This window comes from Hyperolius riggenbachi, chromosome 6, assembly GCF_040937935.1.
Source record: "Hyperolius riggenbachi isolate aHypRig1 chromosome 6, aHypRig1.pri, whole genome shotgun sequence".
Classification (NCBI taxonomy): Eukaryota; Metazoa; Chordata; class Amphibia; order Anura; family Hyperoliidae; genus Hyperolius; species Hyperolius riggenbachi.
The window spans coordinates 275569078-275590907 of NC_090651.1; the positions used below are offsets into that span (position 1 = coordinate 275569078).

A 21830-nucleotide genomic window follows, 5' to 3' on the forward strand; every position below is an offset into this window, starting at 1 on the left:
CTGTTTGCGGTGCGTTACACAGTGAGTTTGGTCTGTCAGTGTGAAGCACTACACTAATTACACTACCTGATTGATGTATACATATGCAAGATGTTTTAAAGCACTTTAGGCTTCCAATTTAGCATTCAATGTGATTTCTGCCTTTAAAATGCTGCTGTGCGTCAAATCCAGATTTTTCCCCGGGACTTTTGGCCTCTATCCCACTCCGCCATGCCCCCCTCCAGGTGTTAGACCCCTTGAAAAATCTTTTCCATCACTTTTGTGGCCAGAATAAATGATTCTAGTTTTCAAAGTTCGCCTCCCCATTGAAGTCTTTTGCGGAAGTTTGCGTTCGAGGTTGGCGAACCTAAAATCGGAGGTTCGAGCCATCTCTACTCTAGACCACCAGGGAAGCTATATTGTAGATGAAGCCCTAGAACACCAGGGAAGCCATATGGGGAGGTTGGGGGAAAGCCCTATACACTAGGGAACTGAATAGGGGAGGGTAGTACTAATACTTAACTCTTTTTTTGACCTAGGTGACTTTTTTACTCACTGACAATGCCTCCAGCTGTGCTGAAGGTCCTTTCTGACAGGACGCTTGAGGCAGGGCAAGACAGAAGTTGGATGGCAAATTGTGACAGCTCTGGCAACAGGTCAAGTCTGCGCACCCAGTAGTCTAGGGGTTAATCACTGCTCAGACTGTCGATGGTTCTTTCTCTACCATTGTTAAAGAAAGGGTACGGCCAGGGAATCAGGGTTCGATTCCGGTCCAGAGTCGGAGCCTGAGAAACGACTACCACCACACATCCAAGGAAGGACCCAATGTGCTGTATAAGTAATGTACCTGCCCTGACCATGCTTTGCAGACCAGGCATCTGTGGTCAGATGGACCCTTGACCCAACGCTGTGTGCCAGAGATGACACCACTTGCCTTTAACGAGAATCTGTTATGGAGGGCAAGTCTGCCATCCATTCAAGTGAAAGGTATGCACTGACTCCCAGGTATAATACAATGCACAGTGACAGATGCAGTGAAAGGTATTCAGTGATTGCTGGTATAACAATGTACAGTCACGCAGGTGCAGTGAACAGGTATGCAGTAACTGGTATCAATACAATATGCAGCTGTCACACACACGGGTACCGTGAACACGTATGCAGTGACTGGTATTTAGAAGAGTGCTTAACTAACTACTAGAGTGCTTCTGTTATAATGAATATGGCAGAGCTAAACAGAAACAATAGAACTACCACAGCAGGCAAATTTGGCAAGGATTTTTTTGCCAGCTGGTTTCTACTGAAGGTGATTTCTCCCAACATTCTGACCACAAGGTGGGTCAATTATGAGCAGGAAGTCCAGAGGAATCTTCCGAATGGGGACACCAACAGCAATAAAAGCTTTTCTTTTAGTAGCATGGAAAATATTTTGAATGTTTGTGAGGCTTTGATAACTCTCTATGCCTCTACTGACAAGCTTTTACTCACTTCCTGACCAGGTGACAGGGTCATCCATAGCCCAAATTGAAATAGTGCAACTGCCCCTCAGGGAGAGGGGAGCGAGAGAACATGGCCGGTACACCCCCTGGACATGGCCGGTGCCCAGGGGGGAGCGACCCATGCTGCACCCCCCCCCCCCCAAAGGATAGATACCCTACCTTTGCCAATTTACTTACCTGTGGTGCAAATTGCATGTCCTGGGAGCAAACACACCGATGGTGGGGTAAGGGGGGGGGAGGCGCAGTCAAGCCCCCCAGACGCTGCCACCGCTGGGTAAACCCATCTGCACCCCGCCCCACAACACCCCGGGAAGAAAGAAACACAATTGTATGCTGCACAAGAGAAAGGGATGTGTGCTCTGACCAGTCAACTCCTGACTTAAATACTGGCTGCCTCAAGTCATCTGACTAATTAAAATGGCAAAGTGTTTGCAAATTGCATTCACCCACCAGAATATGCAGGATCTAAACTATCCACCTGCTCTTCCTGCAGGAGTTGGCCCATGCAATATTTTGCATCTCAACAGGGGTGCCGCGTGTAGGCCTCCTTGTACCCCCAAGAAATGAAGGGCAGTGCAAACACCCTCACAAGGCATCCATTGCCCAGGATTTAAGTCAGGAGTTGACCGGTCAGAGCGCACATCCCTTTCTCTTGTGCAGTACACAGCGTGGGCATAGTTTACTGCAACCTATTTGACATCTAGCAGTTCGAGAGGGTCCTGTCAACCCAATCACGTTAGCGGAATTTCCCTATGAGGTTGCCTGCTTGGTCCCCTAAACTAGATTAACATAACGCCAAAGTCTTGACTCTAACCCACTCTGTGGAAGCCTTGAACAATATATTTGACTGGGGTTATCCTTTAAGTTTTACATTATTTTTTGTACCACTCTAAGTTCAAATGTATAATGTTGATTTGATAAATGGTGCCAAACAGAGATGATCTTGTGAGGAGCTTACATTGTTCTATCATTTTCTTACAGCTATAATTTGTGATGTATCGCAGTGCTGGAAAAATGTAAACTCAATTGTTCCCAATGAAGACAGTTAACACTACAAGCCTGGCACATAATTTTGATGCCACTGGCTAAATACTTGACCTCCACAAATGTCATTAAAAAATGTGAGTCAGTACGCCCGTAAAATAACTAGCAAGTGCCAATCTACACCTAGTAAAAGCAGATATCAATGCCAGGCAACACCTGTAATGTGTAAAAGCACCAGTCAGCACAAAGCAAGTTTTGAGAAAGCAACTGTCAACACTAGTGGTTTTTCAGAGCTTTCAGTGTCAATCTGCCCTTAAGATGCAATAAAAGTTCAAACATTCTTATCTTCACCTGGCTTTGTTTCATTATCAATTTTCTATGCCCCAGGACCTTTGACTTGAGGTTTTTCACAGTTTATAAATTCAGATGGAGTGGTAAGCACTTTTTCAGTGTCATTCAGCTGGCAGGAAAATCTTCATTGAAAGGAAACCTGAAGTGATAGGAATACAGAGGCTGTAATCTTCACTCCCTTATAAACAATGCCAGTTGCCTGGCTAACATTCTGAAACTTTAGCTTTAGCTGTTTTTGAATCACACACTTGTAACAAGCATGCAGCTTGTAGAGTCAGACCGAAGTCAAAGCATCTGCTCGAATGTTTATTCCTGGGCCAGTGACTAAAGCCCGGTACACACCTTCAATTTGATTGGCCAATTACTGATCAATTTTACAACCTCCATGTAGTATGAGTGTTTACCGATGCAATCTGTTCATCGTATTCAAAATTGTTTAGCCTCATATAACATGGAGGTGGTACAATTGGCCAGTCATTGGCCAACCAACATTGAAAGTGTTCTGGAAAGTAGAAAAGAAATGGTAGAGAATATTACCAAGCTACACCCACCTACATAGGGCTGTAAAGACTCTTAAAAGTACAATTGTGCTCATTGCAGCTGAAACAGGTGCTATTGAAACTAATGCAACATCACTTCCATGTTGCAAAGCATGTTAGCGGGGATGCCACGTGCAGGCTTCTCTCAGGTCCCCACCCTAACCTAAGTTTAAAATCACCTAAAGATTTGGGAACATCCATGCAACTGTGACTTGGGAGCAGCTAAACCATAAAAAGGGGAAGGAGTGCGGTGTAGGCAGCACCCCAGGTCCTTTCACCACCTGGGGACACCACCCACAACAACCCCTCAACTTAGAGTAAAGAAATTACATTATTATGAAAAGTACAAAATAAATAGTAGAGTATCTTACCAGGCTGCACCCGACTAACAGTGACTGCATATGGCTGTAAAGCTTCTTAACCACCCTGGTGTTCTATTTATTGCGGCCATGCGGCCGCGGGTGGCTTTTTAAAAAAAATGTGTTTAAATTGGTGTAGCTAGCACTAGGCTAGCTACAATTTCCCCCCAAGTCCCCCAGCACTGTCCCCCCCCCTCCGATCGCCGCTGGCGATATTTACCTGGCCGCGATCCTGCAATGGCAGAGACTTTCGCCATAGCTTCAGGCATTGCTATGAACTATGGTCCCTGGAGGCTATAAAGAGGCTGCGCCGGCGTGGGCTCCGGTGGGGGGGTATGTATTCGGTGGCGATCGGGGGGGGGGGGGGGGTAAACATTGGGGAGAGGGATTCCCTGTTTAAAATGCCCACCAGGGGCGTTCCTGCAGGCTTTTCCAGGACTGCCATTGGGCAGCTCTCTCCCTGGCCGTACCCCCTGCCGCTCCCCGCCTCCCTGCACACTGGATTTCATCTCTCCCTCCAGGTCACGAAAGTGAAAGTGGGCCAGTGCAGCCCACAGGAGCGGCGGGGGCAGCAGCTACCTGATTCCCTCAGCCCCCCGGATCAGGTAGCCTACTTTTTTTTAGATCGATGAGCCCACCAATTGTGCTCTTTGCAGCTAAATCAGGTGCATTGAAAGTGTGTAACAGGCTTTAATATATCAGAGGCACAGCACAGAAGTCAGGCAATTGGCATTGTTTATAAATGAATGAAGATAGTATTTCAACTCTCAGGTTTAAAAAAGATTATTCATATAAATAATTGGCAATGGATGTTTGGGACCACTAGCGGACTAAAATTTCCTAACCTAAATCTGATCAGATTGATGAGATCGATCCAAAAATCGGATCAATTTCATTAATCTGATTAGATTGGTTAGAATATTTTCGTCTGTTAGTAGTCCCAAACGATTGTTCAAAGGATTAATGGTTCATAAACTATCATTCAGCAAATTGCCTTGTTAGTGGCCACCTTAAAACTTTAAAAGGTAATATTTTTTTTTACTACTATCATTGTAAAATATCAGATGTTGCAAAACCTTTATCAACATCAAATGCATTCTAAGAATGCATGACATAAACCACAATTACACGGAATCATAAAACATGACTTCACTATGATCGGACACGTTGTAAACAATCCCTTTAGAGTAGATGATGGTGATGTTAGATCACTGCTGTGCATTGGAACTATTGCCTCCTTGTGGCCAATCAGTATGAAGCATCACAAGGGAAATGTCATGTGTGATCCCTCTGTCAATAAATGTGCTTATCACACCTTTACCAGGTTCACTTTGTCACACCACGAATGAAGAGGCGTCACCAGGTTGAGCTTTTTCCAAAGTTCTATAAAACGTGGGTTGTCAGCATGAAAACAGGAACAGCATAACATATACTAAGTGGATTGGAGGGAAAAGGCTAACAGTTACATTCTAGGTAAGAGTTTACTTGACTCTCTTATTTATACCCAGTTGTTTTTCTTAAATGTACATATGTCCATACAGCTAATAGTCTATGCATAGCAATGCTTTAACAGCACAATCTCCTGATGTATCTTTCCACATAATGTCTAATTGTATTTCTATCCAACACAACAGGTAACTTGCAGTGACTATTAAAAAAAATCACCCCTTTGAAATGTTCAGGGTTTATTGGACCAGATGCAATTTACCTTTTCTCCTAAGTTTCTCCTAGGTGATATTTTCACATCTTATTAATAAAATGTCTTTTAAACAGTGCTGGGACATGGTCCTCCAGCACCCAAGGCTGAGACACCAAAGTGCACCCCTCCATCCCTCCCACCCCAACCGTCACACACTGATTGCTATTAGACTAAGAGGCACCCCAGGGCCCCCAATCCCCCCAACACCTTAATCTCTAGTTACCTGGCTTGCAGTCACTGCCATATATCCCCTTTTCTTATTTCTCTCTGCTTCAAACACAATAGGGGAATGATAGCTGAGTGAGTTGTGCGCCCCCTCATACACTGCGCCCTGAGGCTGGAGCCTCTCTCGCCTCTGTCTCGGCCCGGCCCTGCTTTTAAGCCACCAGCAGGCCAGAAAATAACTTTGAACACACTTTTTCACCAATTGCAGAGTGCTGAAAAGTTATTTTAAACAGAAGATGAAAAATGATCTCTTAGGAGAGAAAACTTAGCAGAAAAAAAGTAAACTGGGCCCATTGTGTTATAACATTAGATCACAGTAGAATTTGTACACAATTGATTAGAGACATGGGCCCATAAGCAATTTTTCACCTTTGTTTTCTCCAAGGTGATATTTTCACGCATTCTAAATAAAATGACTTTTAAATCCCCAGCAAGCAAGAAAATACACAAAATCATGTTGATAGTACTTTTTCTACTACTTTTGCTACTTTTTTTTAAATTGCGAAATGCTGAAAAATTATTTGAAAGAGAAGATAAAAAAATTATCATATAGGACAGGCATGTCCAAAGTCCGGGCAAATTTGGCACGCTGAGCCTTTTCTGGTCCCCCCCCAAGCTCTGATTTAATTCCATGCGGCCCACAGGCCATAGCTGCCGGGCCACATGCCGTGGCCACTTTGGGTCGCTGCTCTGCCTTCCCCTTTGTTTGCCTGTTTATCAGCCACCACTGAGCAACCAATCCCAGGCCGAGAGCTTTAGCCGATCCCAGGCCCAGAGCTTTGTTCTCCCTGCTAACACTGCCTCTGCATGATGTCACAACCTGACCACTTCATTGGCCCTCGGCGCACCCCCTTCCACCCACCTGGGACCCCTCCAAAAACAGTAGGTGAAAAAGAACTGTCAAAATTATTTTGAGTATGTTCTTGCTTGCTGGGGGCTTAAAATGCATTTTATTCATAAGGTGTGAAACTATCACTTGGGAGAAAACTCAGGAGAAAAGGTTAATTTAAAGGAGGCCATAGTGTAAAGGGGCTCTTATAGTACATTGAAGGATGATGAATTGTACACAACAGATATTGAACTATTTAACAAATAAACTTCTTCATCTTTTCATCACAGCAAAATGACAAGAACTGGTGTCTTATGCCTGATACTAATCTCATCTGTATCAGGTAGGTCGTATGTTCGTTGTGTGTGTACAGTAATGCTACATCTCTCAACTGATTTGTTGGTGCTGAAAACAAATGGAACAATTTGAATCCCTTAATATTGGTTCATGTCACAGGGATGATGAGTTTCGGAGAAGCAGTTTCTCCTACAAGTGACTTTTAGCTAGTCAGAGAGTGGTTGCCAATAGGGATGATCGATGAGAGAGTACATATGTTCCGGCCGTATGGTAATTTGGACGCAAGGAGAAGCCCGAAAGACGGCTCTCCCTCTGCTGGGGATGATCAATGAGATGAAAATAATTTCTCCCTCCGTTAAAATTTTGTGTAAAAGTTATGCAGATTGAACTTTGACCAATAAAATTTACAGGAAATGATTCTGATTGGTCCAGTTTCAAGCTGCATATAATTTACATTAAATTTAAATGCAAGGAGAAATTATTTGCATCTTATTGATCATCCCTAGTTGTTAAATCTAGCTACAATTAAAGTACGTGTACTGTATCTTTGCACAGGGTTGCAGCTAGGCCAGGGCAAACCAAATGGCTGCTTGGGGCCTTAGCTAAAGGAGGGGCCTCCCATGCTACCACAGGTTGCTGTCTGTAACTTGTATGGCCGCCGCTGACACCTATGGCTACCTATACTAGGGGTTGCCTAGCTATACTGGGGGCCACACACCTTTGGCTACCTATACTGGGGGTGGCTATCTATACTGGGGGGACACTTTGGCTACCTATACTAGCTGATGCTACCTATACTGGGGTCGGGGTTTCACTTTTGGTTACCTACCAATACTAAAGGACCACCTATTTGGGAGGCAGAAGGGGCCTCTGACGGGGATGGCCACAAATAATGTGCCGCTTGGGGTCATAGACACCTTAGTAGCAGCCCTGTCTATGCATAGTCTACTGAGTAAGTTTGAATGGGTTTCCTCCAGGTCAATTTCTCCAACACCCTAAAAACATAATGTAGGCTAATGTAGGTTTCTACCCAAACAGGTCTCACAATATAGAAGCATTGTTGGAATGTTAGAGGTTTTTAAAAGACAGTATGTGATGTGAATTATTCCATAAATTTTGATGCTCACTATTTCAGCATTTTATACATAAAATCAATACCCTGGTCCATTGACTCTATAAAAAGTAAATAATGCTCATTATATGATGTATCAGTTGTTCTCTCTTCTGTGGAAACTTTTTCTGATTTAATAAAAAAAATAGTGTTACAAAGAAAAAAGTAAATAATGCAGTACTGTTATCACTCAGAGATTCTGCTAGGTATAATTCCTTCCCCAGCTGCTTTGTCAGTCTACCTACACCTATTTAGGCAGGTGGTTCCGGAGAGGTAAATGTAAACTATGGAAAGCATAAGAGTAAGTTCACACTTGTTCAAAAAACGTATCCGTGGCTCCGGTTTTTGGCCTGGTTTTGGCCTGGATCCGTCAGCGTTCAGGGAGATTCGTTTTGAAAAATGTAACGTAGGGTCCGGATTTGCAGGATTCTCACGGACCTGGATAGTTCCCTAATACATGGAGGAGTAGTGATCTATGGCAAAACGGATCCCCCACTACACAGGCAGCTTTTGACACAGAAACGGATCTGTTTTCTGTGTCCCAGCCCTGCCTGTGGGAGGGGAGGGGGCCCACCATGTTGGAGGGGTTAGCTGCCAGGACAGAGGGTCGCAGCGGGTGGCGGGGAGGGGAGTCACCCCCCTCCCTCACCTGGGTCCCCCTTTCCTCGCTCCCCCTCCAGCTAGTTTCAGTTTAAAATAATTTAAAAATCAATGTATTAAAGAGAACCTGTACTGAGTAAAAATATTTAAAATAAACACATGAGGTAACTTCAAATTAACATTACATAGTTACCTTGCCATCAGTTCCTCTCAGGAGCTCACCATTTTCTTCTGACAATGATCCCTTCCAGTTCTGACAATATTTTGTCAGATCTGAAATATATCAGTTGCTGTCAGTAAAATTTCAGTTGCTGTCAGTTATAGCTGAGAGGAAAACTGATGTACCAGGCAATGTTCATGTTTCCCTATGGCTGAAGTGGGCGATGTTACAGTTTAACTGTGTGCTGACCAGAAAGCTGTTATGGGTAATGGCCATTTTCAAAATGGAGGACGGAAAATCCCCTTGATCACAGTGAACAAATAGGATGTGAGACAGGAGAAAGACACTGAGGAGTAGACTACATGGAAGGTAAGTATGACTTGTGTATGCTTATTTTGACTTTTAATTTTCAATTCAGGTTTTCTTTAAAGCAAGCGGCAAACGGGGAACTTACTCACTTCCTTGCGTTCCACCGCTCGCCGCATCACTTCCTGCAATGCCGCCCAATGAAGTATAGAGGATGGCGTAGCAGGAAGTGATGGCGAGCGGTGGAATGCAAGGAAGTAAGCTTGCCGCTTGCTTTATACATTGATTCTTAAATGATTTTAAACAGAAACTAGCTGGAGGGGGAGCAAGGAAGGGGGGGACCCAGGAAAGGGAGGAGGGGGGGACCCCCTCCCCGCCCCTGCTCTGCAACCCCCCATCCTGGCTGCTATTTCCTACAGTATGGCGCACCATACCCCCCAACCCCCCCCCCCCCCCCCCACCACCACCCCCCGCGGCCACGGACTGGAAATGTGAGCTGCAAAAAGGTTGTTTTTTTTTTAAACGGGGAGGGAAAAATATTGTTTACAAAAACGGATTCGTTTGAAACAGATCAGATCTGCAACCTGCACGTGTGGACATAGCCTTAGGCTCAGTTTGACTCTGTGTCTACTCCACCTTCTCCTCACATTCATGTTCGGGGCAGATGAGTATCTACAATAGGTCTCTATGGGAAGCAAATCCGCTATCTGGAACAATGCAGCAGGTCGAGACTTTGTATTGCGTTTACTCGCACAGTAAATGGAACCTTTATACATAGTAACTGGAAGCACAAGCTATTGTTAACATTAGATCAGTTTTGCATGTCCGTCGCTGCACTTCAGAAAATGTACCCAAGGTGTTTGTTTTCTTTACAAGTGGGAACCATGCCTAACGCAGAGCTTGTTTACAGATTTGTTTGGAACTGCAGGATCTAATGAGAACAGCTACTACAGTGGGATGCGAAAGTTTGTTTGTTAATCGTCATGATTTTCCTGTATAAATCGTTGATTGTTAAGATAAAAATGTCAGTTAAAAATCATATAGGAGACACACACAGTGATATTTGAGAAGTGAAATGAAGTTCATTGGATTTACAGACAGTGTGCAATATTTGTTTAAACAAAATTAGGCAGGTGCATAAATTTGGGCAACAGAAAAAGAAATGAAATCTATATTTAGTAGATACTCCTTTTGCAGAAATTGCAACCTGTAAACACTTCCTGTAGGTTCCAATGAGTGTCTGGATTCTGGTTGAAGGTATTTTGGACCATTTATCTTTACAAAACATCTCTAGTTAATTCAGGTTTGATGGCTTTCTAGCATCGACAGCTCTCTTTAACTCACATCACAGATTTTCAATTATATTCAGGTCTGGGGACTGAGATGGCTACTCCAGAATCTTGTACTTGTTCCTCTGCATGAATGCCTTAGTGGATTTTGAGCAGTGTTTAGGGTCGTTGTCTTGTTGAAAGATCTAGCCCCGGCGGAGCTTCTGCTTTGTCACTGATTCCTGGACATTGGGCTCCAGAATCTGCTGATACTGAGCGGAATCCATGCATTCCTCAACTTTGACAAGATTCCCAGCCCCTGCACTGGCCCCACAGCCCCACACCATGATGGCCCCACAGCCCCACACCATGATGGCACCACCACCATATTTTACTGTAGGTAGCAGGTGTTTTTCTTGAGGGCTGTGTTGTTTTTCCTCCATGCAGAACGCCCCTTGTTATGCCCAAATAACTCAATTTTAGTTTCAGCAGTCCACAGCACCTTATTCCAAAATGAAGCTGGCTTGTTCAAATGTGCTTTTGCATACCTCAAGCAGCTCTGTTTGTGCTGTGGGCGGAGAAAAGGCTTCCTCTGCATACAGCATCTCCTTGTGTAAAGTGCATCAAATGGTTGAACGATGCACAGTGACTCCATCTGCAGCAAGATGATGTTGTAGGTCTTTAGTGCTGGTCTGTGGGTTGACTCTGACTGTTCTCACCATTTGTCGCTTCTGTTTATCCAAGACTTTTCTTGGTCTGCCACTTCGAGCCTTAACTTGCGCTGAGCCTGTGGTCTTCCATTTCCTCAATATGTTCCTAACTGTGGAAACAGACAGCTGAAATCTCTGAGGTAGCTTTCTGTATCCTTCCCCTAAACCATGATGGGGAACAATCTTTGTCTTCAGGTCATTTGAGAGTTGTATTGAGACCCCCATATTGCTATTCTTTAGAGAAATTTAAAAGAGGAGGGAAACTTACAATTGACCCCCTTAAATACTCTTTCTTATAATTGGATTCACTTCTGTATGTAGGTCAGGGGTCACTGAGCTTTACCAAGCCAATTTGAGTTCCAATAATTAGTTCTAAAGGTTTTGAAATCAATAAAATGACAACAGTGACCACATTTATGCACCTGCCTCATTTTTTTTTAATTATTGCACACTTTCTGTAAATCCAACAAACTTAATTTCACTTCTCAAATATCACTGTGTGTGTCTCCTATATGATATATTTTACTTACATTTTTTATCGTAACAACCAACGATTTATACAGGAAAATCCTGACGATTAACAACGTTGCCCAAACTTTCGCATCCCACTGTATGTAGTATGTCATTCTTACTAACTTAAAGGGACTCCGAGCAGTGCAGAAACTATGGAAAGATGCATATCATTTTAAAGCTCTCTTTCTCCTCTTTCCAATGATATATAAAACGCCACCCTACGCCTTTTAGTTTTCGCTATTTTCGCGATTGAAATTGCCGCGGCCGCGATTTCAATCGCGAAAATAGAGAAAACTAAAAGGCGTAGGTCGACGATTTAGGTGTCGCCAGAAAGAGGAGAAAGAGAGCTTTAAAATGATATCCATCTTTCCATAGTTGCTTGTATTACACAGGATGACACTTTCCCCAGTGTCAGCAGCTCCATTCAGCAGAAAAAGTCGCCCTGTGTAATACAATGTAACTATGGAAAGATGGATATCATTTTAAAGCTCTCTTTCTCCTCTTTCTGACGACCGCTAAATCGTCGCCCTACGCCTTTTAGTTTTCTCTATATTCACGATTGAAATCGCGGCCGCTGCAATTTCAATCGCGAAAAAAGCGAAAACTAAAAGGCGTAGGGCGGCGGTTTATATATCATTGGAAAGAGGAGAAAGAGAGCTTTAAAATGATATGCATCTTTCCATAGTTTCTGCACTGCTCGGAGTCCCTTTAAAGGGACCAAACCAACTATATATGAAATGAGCATCCCCATAAGTGAGGTTCATAATAGGGTGGGCCTTTGGTGGGGTGATCAGCATTATTTACCTATGGGGTATTGAGCCCTATCTCCCATCCGTATGGGATCTGCCATTTTCCCCAGGGAGAACCGCAGCAGCGGATGCCGACAGCAATCAATATCGGTGCTTATTATACTAAGTATAGCAAGCCCCAGCAAAGAATCTTTGAATTGGGGCTCCCCATTGGTTGTTTAACAGGTAAATTGGAATCCCCCATCAGGAGGAGTTGTCCCTTTGGTCTGTAAAGGGTCTAATGGGAAGCCCCAGTGGTACTTTCAAAGACGCTTTTTCCACGGTTTGCTATACTTAGTATAGCAATCCCCTGACACTGACTTCTGCCGGCATCCTCATCCTCCCTCCCCCCTGCTGAAACACATACACACACCAGCACCCAGCGCACCCACATCACCCTGCCCTGACACTCCTGGTGACACCTGAACTGCCGCACACTAACCCTGACACTAAAAGGCTCAGAATATGACTAATCTAATTTTCTTTTTCCAATTTACCTTTTAACAGCTTGTGTAGCTGATGAGACTCACAGTGGCTTCTGGGATTATTTTAGTCAGCTTACCAATGAGAAGAATGCATGGAGTCTACACGTAAATTCTGTCAGAGAGGGAAGGTATGTAGCATAATATAAAAGAAAAACTCCAGGACATATTAAATAAAGTATCTCTCTGGTACTGGATTTCCTTTACAGTATCCCTTGATTGCTGAGATCAGCACTTCTGTTATTGAAAATGTAAGAACCTATACGTTGGTTGCTATTGGCAACCGCACAACACACCTTTTACTCCGGCACCAGCAACTCATTAGAGCTGCAACTCACAGCGACAGCATACAAGAGATAGAGCGGAGACAGCCACCTTCACCTTTAAGGGGTTTATTCAGCAATTAGGCATCTTTTGTTACATGTTGATTTCTTCAGAGTATAAACAGTCTTTTCTATGTCCTATGTACATCACATATATTTACATCATACAGAGATGAAGCTATTATTCTAAATAGCAAGCGTAGAGAGCAGGATAGCATGCAGAAGGCGAAGTAAAGTAGTCTCTGCCATCCTGTCTCCCTATTTTATATAAACATCAAAGAGTTAAATTCTGACATCACCCGAGCCATACCCCCAATCCTACAAGTGGTGGGCATGGGCATGTGACCCACATCATCATCTAATATACCATTGCTTTATGACCTAGTTGCAAGGACTGCAATGTTTTCCAAACATCGCCTTTGTTTACCGTTTCGTTGTCTAACAGTTGGTACAGTTAGACCTGAAAACCTATTATGTGTCCTTCTAGAGGAACATGTTTCTTGTAAATGACTGCATAATTTCTCTCCGAGAAATTATGCTTAAAGGGGTTCTTCCGCGAAATAGAAAAAAAATAAAAAGTGGTTTATTTATAAACTATTAAAAATCCTCTTCAAATAGTGCGAAAAGTGTTTTTAAAAAATGAATAGTTTCATCAAAGTAACACGTAATGTAATCAGTGACAGATGTCGGCCAGGGAGGCTAATCCATTTGTTAGGGGTTTTTTTTTTGTACTATAATATCACAAACATAACTGCTGCGTACCTAGTTGACAGTTCTGTAGTCCGTTGCTGTCAGGAATGGCTCTTACAATTAGAATAACGGCTGTTATCTCCCGGAGCTCTGCGCAGTTATTTATTTTAGTTTCAGGGAGGGAGAGAGAGGACCCCGGAGCAATGAATCAGGCAGAGGGAGAGCAGCTGATCAGTGAGAACGTAATTTGTTGACGTCATTGCCCGGCAACCAGACTACGGCGTGTATGCAGAATCCTCTTTATCTCCTGAAAGCGAGTGATCTCTTTGTCGCTGCAAGATTTATGGGTTTGTGTTTTCTTATTAACTTTTAGCTGCCTGGAGAACTCAACACAAACCAATAAATCTTGCAGCGACAAAGAGATCACTCGCTAGAGGATTCTGCATAGACACCCTACGTTCTCACTGATCAGCTGATCTCCCTCTGCCTGATTCATTGCTCCGGGGTCCTCTCTCTCCCTCCGTGAAACTAAAATAAATAACTGCGCAGAGCTCCGGGAGATAACAGCCGTTATTCTAATTGTAAGAGCCATTCCTGACAGCAACGGACTACAGAACTGTCAACTAGGTACGCAGCAGTTATGTTTGTGATATTATAGTACAAAAAAAAACACCCCTAACAAATGGATTAGCCTCCCTGGCGTCATCCGTCACTGATTACATTAGGTGTTACTTTGATGAAACTATTCATTTTTAAAAAACACTTTTCGCACTATTTGAAGAGGATTTTTAATAGTTTATAAATAAACCACTTTTTATTTTTTTCCTATTTCGCGGAAGAACCCCTTTAAAGAGACCCTGCATCTCAAGTCTTTACTAGACTTTAGTACCTGAGGCCTAGAATTCAAGTATACTTACATTCTAACAGAAAACTCTGTGTAAATCTAGATATACACACCTTTTTGTTCAATCAACCAGTAGATTAGATTTCATGGTTGAATCAAATAAATATTGATTACAGTTTAAGAGTGATCAATATTTCTCTAGAGATCTGTAAATGGTCTATTGACTAGGAATGAAAATCTCAGTTGATTGGTTGAGAATCAACAGATGTTTGTTGAGTTTAGACTGGTAAGAGTTTCATTGACAGCAATTGGCGCATGTGCCCCAGAATTCTCAAACTGATTTGTTGACAAGTTTGAGCTGCTCACTAAATGGTGGAATACAGGCTTTAATCACTGATATGCTTTGAATAGGAAAGATATTGACTACTCATCAATATCACTTTGACTGACCATGATTTTCAACATCGATCAAATTCATCAAATTAATCATTGATGGGGAAATTCCTGTATGCCTTAGAAGTGACATAAAATGGCGATTTTACATCCTGTGTTGCATTAAAGGATATCTAAGGTGATGAATGAAACTCGCTTTACTTACCTGGGGCTTCTTCCAGCCTCTAGAAGTTACGTGTGTCCCTTGCTGCAGCTCCGGTCTTCTCCCGTGTCCTGCTGGCAGCCTCTGAAGTATTGACGACTCCCGATGGGTTGGCATTTTCTGTGCATGCACATGCCCGCGCCACGCACAAATGCGCCGACATGGGGAGGGTACTGGCAGTCCGCTCCCATTGACGTGGGTGCGCTCTCAAACAGGGCAGGCACATGCCAAGGCATTTGCAGAAGATGCCGACTCCCAATGTGGGGAAGCCCTCAGAGGCTGCCAGCAGGATGAGGAAGAAGAACAGAGCTGCAGTGATGTGACTTCTAGGGGCTGGAAGGAGTATGCTTTTAACTGGGAGGAGGACCAAAAGACCACCAGTGAACAAAAAACTGTAATGGGGAGGGGGGACCACAACACCGCCACTATGTATGGAGACTAGAGGGGGAATTAATGAGGGCACCATGCAATGAAAATGAAACCTAAGGCTATTATAGTAAAAAGAAGCCACCTTCTAGCCTCATCCACATTTGAGATCGCTCCCCCCCCCTAACACACACACACACTTACACAAACACATAACAAAATCATCAACTAAACTCTATATTAACCTCTTTCTCTAACAGTAAAAGGATCAAAAATTCAGAAGAATATGCTTGTATTTAAAAGTCAAATGTTGTCACCATACATTGTACCAGCAAAACTATTTAGGTTTTGTGATAAATAGCCATACGTGATTTTTATCTACAATGGAAGCATTTATTTTAAAATATTGTGAGTGAAAGCTGAGAAAGATTATTTTTTTCTTTCTTGTTCCCTTTAAAATGTATATAAAATAAAATAATTATTTGAAGAATAATGTCAAAAGAAAGTTTACTTTGTCTAGAGAAAACAAACTAACCTAAAACAACATGATTAGGTAATGTCTCCTCAAACAACATAATTATGAGACATTTCCCTAAAGGGAACCTTAACTCTTGCAAAAAAAAAAAAGTTTCACTTACCCGGGGCTTCTACCAGCCCCCTGCAGCCATCCTGTGCCCTCGACATCAGTCACGTCTCCTCCGGTCCCCCGCTGTCAGCTAGTTTCGATTTTGCTGACTCAGAGTCGGCGGCCCCTAACGAGTACCTACCTTTGCATGCGTTCCGGCTGGTGCAGGCCGCTATCGTGGGTGGTAACATGAATCTTTATACGCGTTGCAGGTGCATGTATCTTTATGGCTGCAGGGGGCTGGTAGATGCCCCAGGTAAGTAAAACTTAGTTTTTTTGCAAGGGTTAAGGTTCCCTTTAAAACAACATAAATGGGAAGTATGTCCCCATCTGCAACATAATTAAGCAGACTTTCAGCTCACACAACATAATAAAATAAATTCTACACTCTAAACAAAATACTTAAAGGGACTCCGAGCTCATAAAAAAAATTAAAGTTGTACTCACCTGGGGCTTTTTCCAGCCCAGTGCTGGTCGGGAGGTCCCACGACGGCGTCCTGGCTCTTCTCCTTCTCCCCGCTCTGGAATGGCTGACAGGCCGCAGCCCGGGCGACACTCGCCCGAGTGTCGGGCTGATCCTTCTGCGTATGACGCGGATTACGTCACATGCCGGCCGCCTCGCGTCATCACGGCGGCCGGCGTGGCAGTATGGCGCATGCGCGCTTTAATCGCACATGCGCAGTACTTTCACGCCGGCCGCCGTGATGACGCGAGGCGGCCGGCGTGTGACGTAATCCGCGTCATACGCGGAAGGAGCAGCCCGACACTCGGGCGAGTCAGCCATTCCGGAACAGGGAGAAGGAGAAGAGCCAGGACGCCGTCGTGGGACCTCCCGACCAGCACTGGGCTGGAGAAAGCCCCAGGTGAGTACAACTTTCATTTTTTTTATGAGCTCGAAGTCACGTTAACCTCCCTGGTGTTCAGTTTCTGCTGGATTTCTGTGCGAAAAGTGATCCAATTAATTTTCATAACCCCCCCTTTCCTGTAACTTACCAAAATGTGTCAAGTCAAGTGAGGGTCTATTATGCATTTTGCACTATAATGAAAGCTTGAAACACAAAATCCAATCAAAATTTACTTAAAAATTACTCTGATCATTTACACTTCCGAGCTGCAGCTGCAGCTGCTCAACCTGCACTAGTAGGAATGTAAAGGTGGCTATACATTTAGCGATGATGGGCAGATTTCACCAAGAGACAAACCTCTCTCTAATCAAATCTGATTAGAGAGAGATCTGGCGGCTGCCCATACACCTCAGGCTGATTCCCGGCTGATTTCAGAATGAAATCTCTTGAGAATCTGCTGTGTCCGCTGCCTCACCGCTTCCCCCCAGTGTATAAATGTGTGTGCATTTATACATTACATGTCCTGTGTCGTTTACTGTGAGGTGCTCATCTGTCTTCGGAATTCCCCACAGGTTATTGTATTAAATTCAATGCAAACAAAAAAATCGTTTGCCACCAGATGTTAATGATGGTGTGTGACCCTGGTGTCATCAACACCGATCGCTGGGGAACATGTCACTATCGGAGGTACATGATAAGGAATCTGCACGCCAATGTTGAGTGTAAGTGCCCCCAGTATAGGGAGCCAAGTATAGGTGCCCGCCCCCAGTATAAGTTAGCCAGCTATAGGTTCCCGAGTATCGTTACCCAGCTTTAGGTGCCTCGGTATAGTTATCTAGCTACAAGTGCCCCAGTATAGTTAGCAAGCTTCAGGTGCCCCAGTATAGTTAGCTAGCTATAATATAGGCGCACCCATCACAGATCCCTACCCTCTCTCTACCTCCCACAATAGAGGTTGGCAGATCCCCCCATCTCTCTCCCCCCTATCCCTCCCTCTGCAGCATAGCAGATGGCCAATCCTCCCCCATCCCCCCCCCACATCCATCCAATTATCTCTCAATCTCCTCCTGCAGCATAGTGGGTGGCCGATTCCACCCCCATTCATCCATCCCTCCCTTTCCCTCATCTCTCCTCCCCATCCAATCATCCCTCCTTCTCCCTCTGCAGCATACCCTCCATTAATTCCTGCCTTTGCAGCATAGTGGGTTGCCAATCTCCTCCCATTCATACCTCCCTTTTGCAGCATAGCGAGTGGCTGATGCCATTCCCCATCTCTCTCTCTCCTCCTCTGCATCCATCCATCCAATTATCCCTCTGCGGCATAGTGGGTGACGATACCCCCCACCTCTCCCCCCTCCCACATCCATCCATCCCTCCCTTCCTCTCCTTCTTCAGCATAGCGGGTGGCCAGTGCTATTACTCATGCCCACAACGATCACCCACTCTGGTCTTCTCTGTCCACCGTACTGGGCCACGCTTGATGACATCAACATGCTGCACCCCAGTACTGTGGACAGAGAAGAGATGTGTGGTTGATCGGTGTGGGCAAGAGGCACAGTGAGTAACAGCGGTATAAATGCAGAGGGAGAGGAAAGAAGGTAGGGAGGGAGGGAGGGATGGATAGATGCAGAGGGAGATGGGGAAGAAGATGAGGAAATTGCTCCAAGGGAGGATCAGAGAGGGGGGCTGCTACACTGGGCTTCCTGTGGTTAGCTAACCTATACTGGATTGCTTCTAGCTAACTAAACTATTCTGGGAACACAGAGTGCTCTAGAAAACTTCCTAAGGGGCATGCTGTGTCGGGCATACTGCCCAGGAGGTTAAAGGACAGGTGCGAGTAGGAAAAAGAAAACAAGATCTACTTACCTGGGGCTTCCTCCAGCCCCTGGTAGCCTATCTGTCCCTCACTGCAGCTCTGGAGTCCCACGATCCCCTCCGTTGCAGATGTTGACCTCGCCATCATTTGGCTTTCCTGGCACCCAACTCACCGACGGCTGTACAATACATACGCCAATTTCCCCCTAGCTACATCATTAATTAGGCAGTATACCACAAGAGAAGACAATTAAGAAGACAATTAAGCACTGCATGGCCTCTAAATGTTATAAGAATGCCTCACTAATCAATAAATAGGGTAAGTCCCATCTCCCCCCCCAACGTAAGAGGCAGAGTGTCCCCAAACAACATAATTAAGCACAGTGTTGTTTTAAATACATAAATAGGCAAGGCTCCCACAGAAACACATAATTATGCAGCATACCCCCGCCCAACATAATTAGGCAGTATGTACCTTTAAATATAACAAACATATAAAGAAGGTAGAGTATTCTCATAAACTTAGGCATTTTTGTGCTCTGTATTGGCATAAATCTCACATAGGAGATGACTAATACATAATCTTATTATTTATTTTAGTGGAATAAAGAAGAACATTCAGAATGGAGTAAACTACATGGGTAATTTATTTGGGCCTCTGAAGACAAACTTCCAAAAGAGATTGTATCAAGACACAGATGGACTACGCCGACTGATACACAGAGAACTTCAAGAGATCCAAAGAAAGATTTATCCTTATGTAGATGAAGCCCAGCAGAAAATAAACCAAAACTTTGAAACGGTACAAAGTCGATTGTTGCCTTACACTAAGCAGATGAAACTTAAGATAAGGAAGGCAGCACAGAAACTGAAAATGCAGCTTGCCCTGTACAAGAATGATATCAATAATGGCATAACTGACGACCTTGCAGAAAGTATCAAATATCAAATCATTCTACATACAGGGAAAGTAAAACAAGCTCTTCATCCTCTCACTGAGAGACTCTTGGCAGAGATCCATCATGCAGCTGAGGAACTCCAAAGCAACCTCTCTCCTCATTCTCTGGCCTCTCAAGAAAAGTTAAACCTGCATGTACAAGAGCTATCCCGTAAACTGTCACAGAATGCAAAAGAACTCCATGAGAAGATCCACAAAAACTTAGATGATTTAAAGGATCATTTAGTGATGTATCCCCAGAAACTGAAGGATAGACCTCTAGAGGTACAAGCAGCTGAGCCTGTAGACCCTTATGTAGAGGAAATGGCAGCTCAGGTACAAAAAGAAATTGAAGAGTTTCATAGGAATACACATTTGCAGATTGAACAGTTTACTCAGACTATTAACATGGAAATGGAGGAGATGAACTACAGACTGTCTCCTTCTTTCAATTTACAGGACACTTCCAATTCCATAGAAGAGGTGCAAAAGAAACTGGAATCATTATGGAAGGATATATCCCAAAACATATAACTGAAAGTTCTATGTGGCTTCATTGTACTGATGTCACCTATCTTCAAGTGGAACTATACTTATAAAATGAAAGCACTTATATGAACACATGTGGCCCGAATGTCCAAGTGACTAACATGCATTTGCCACACATTATGCTATTGTAGCATTGTGGGGATTTGTAATTATAAACTTTCTAAAAGTGGCTATTCTTTTTCATTATATTTCATTATATTCTTATGAATTTAAAGAATACTGAACTATACAGAAGTACAGTATAATATTAAGAAAGTAATACAACAAAAGGTGATACATGTAGTGCCTGTCCCTCAGCTTACTTGACCTCAAACACTCAACTGAAATATTATTCTAAATTATACTTTTTTGTTTAAAAATGCTGAAAAAAGTTAAAGAGGAACTTCAGCCTAAACAAACATACTGTCATTACGTTACATTAGTTATTTTAATTAAAATAGATAGGTAATATAATCTCTTACCCAGCTTGTTTTAAAAGAACAGACAAATGTTTGATTTCATGAGGGCAGCCAACTTTTTGGTTGAAAGGAGGTGACAGGGAGCATGAGACACAGTTCTAACTGTCCTGTGTGCTGATCACCCCTCCCAGTCCCAGTGAATAACAACATAGGAAATCCCATCATGCTTTGCACAGCATCAGGGAAAAAAAGCCCAGGCAGTGTTCTTTGATAGAGCGGAGCTTAGCTTTTGTACAGCTAAAAATAAGGCTTATGTAAGAAAAACAAAGTTCTGATGCTGTGAAACTGTTAAAGAAACACCAAGCTTTTCACTGCTGCTGAGTAGATTTGTAGTCTGGAGGTTCACTTTAAGTAATTTGAAAGCAGCCCCTGCACAGACTGCCAGCATCTGGATCCCAGGGGATGTGAGCTAGAAAAGTTGCCATGCTGTGCTGTGTCTGCATACCTCCCAGCGGCTACCTGAGTCAGGCTCAGGATTACCGCTCCTGGCTTTTTTTTTCCCATCCCTAGCCTGGCTCAGAGTTACCGCCAAGGAGGTTAACAAACTAACAACAAAGAGTAGTGGGCCAGCACTCAGAGACAAAAAGATTTGGGGAGGATGACTCAGGTTGTGGTGTGCTCCCTGTCAGTGTGCTCAGAGCCAAGACAATATACTGCAGCAACAAGAAGACATGGTGAAAGAGCTCAGCACTGTTGATGGCGATTTATTGCTAATGCACTTGGATACACATTCACAGTGAAAAGTTCAGGTTATGCATAACCAGAGCCGGACCAAGGTCATCCAACACCCAAGGCTGAGACACTAAAGTGCGCCCCTCCATCCCTCCCACCTCAGCCGTCACACACTGATTGCTACTAGACTAAGAGGCGCCCCAGGGCCCACAACCTCCCCAACACCTTAATATCTAGTTATATGGCTTGCAGTCACTGCTATGTATCCCCTTTTCCTATTTCTTTCTGCTTCAAACACAATTGGGAATGACAACTGAATGAATTGTGCGCCCCCTCCTACACTGCGCCCTGAGGCTGGAGCCTCTCCAGCCTCTGCCTCGGCCCGGCCCTGTGCATAACATATGAGCATAAG

General features: G+C 43.8%; 1 protein-coding gene across 1 annotated transcript; it reads left to right on the forward strand.

Moving 5' to 3' along the window:
• Positions 1-5036: 5036 nt before the first annotated feature.
• Positions 5037-20457, forward strand: APOA5 (apolipoprotein A5). Its single transcript, XM_068240921.1, has 4 exons — positions 5037-5184; positions 6755-6807; positions 12725-12830; positions 19403-20457. Exons 2-4 carry the CDS (start codon positions 6759-6761, stop codon positions 20271-20273), a joined length of 1026 nt encoding a protein of 341 aa, XP_068097022.1. The 5' UTR covers positions 5037-5184; positions 6755-6758; the 3' UTR covers positions 20274-20457.
• The last annotated feature ends 1373 nt before the right edge of the window (positions 20458-21830 follow it).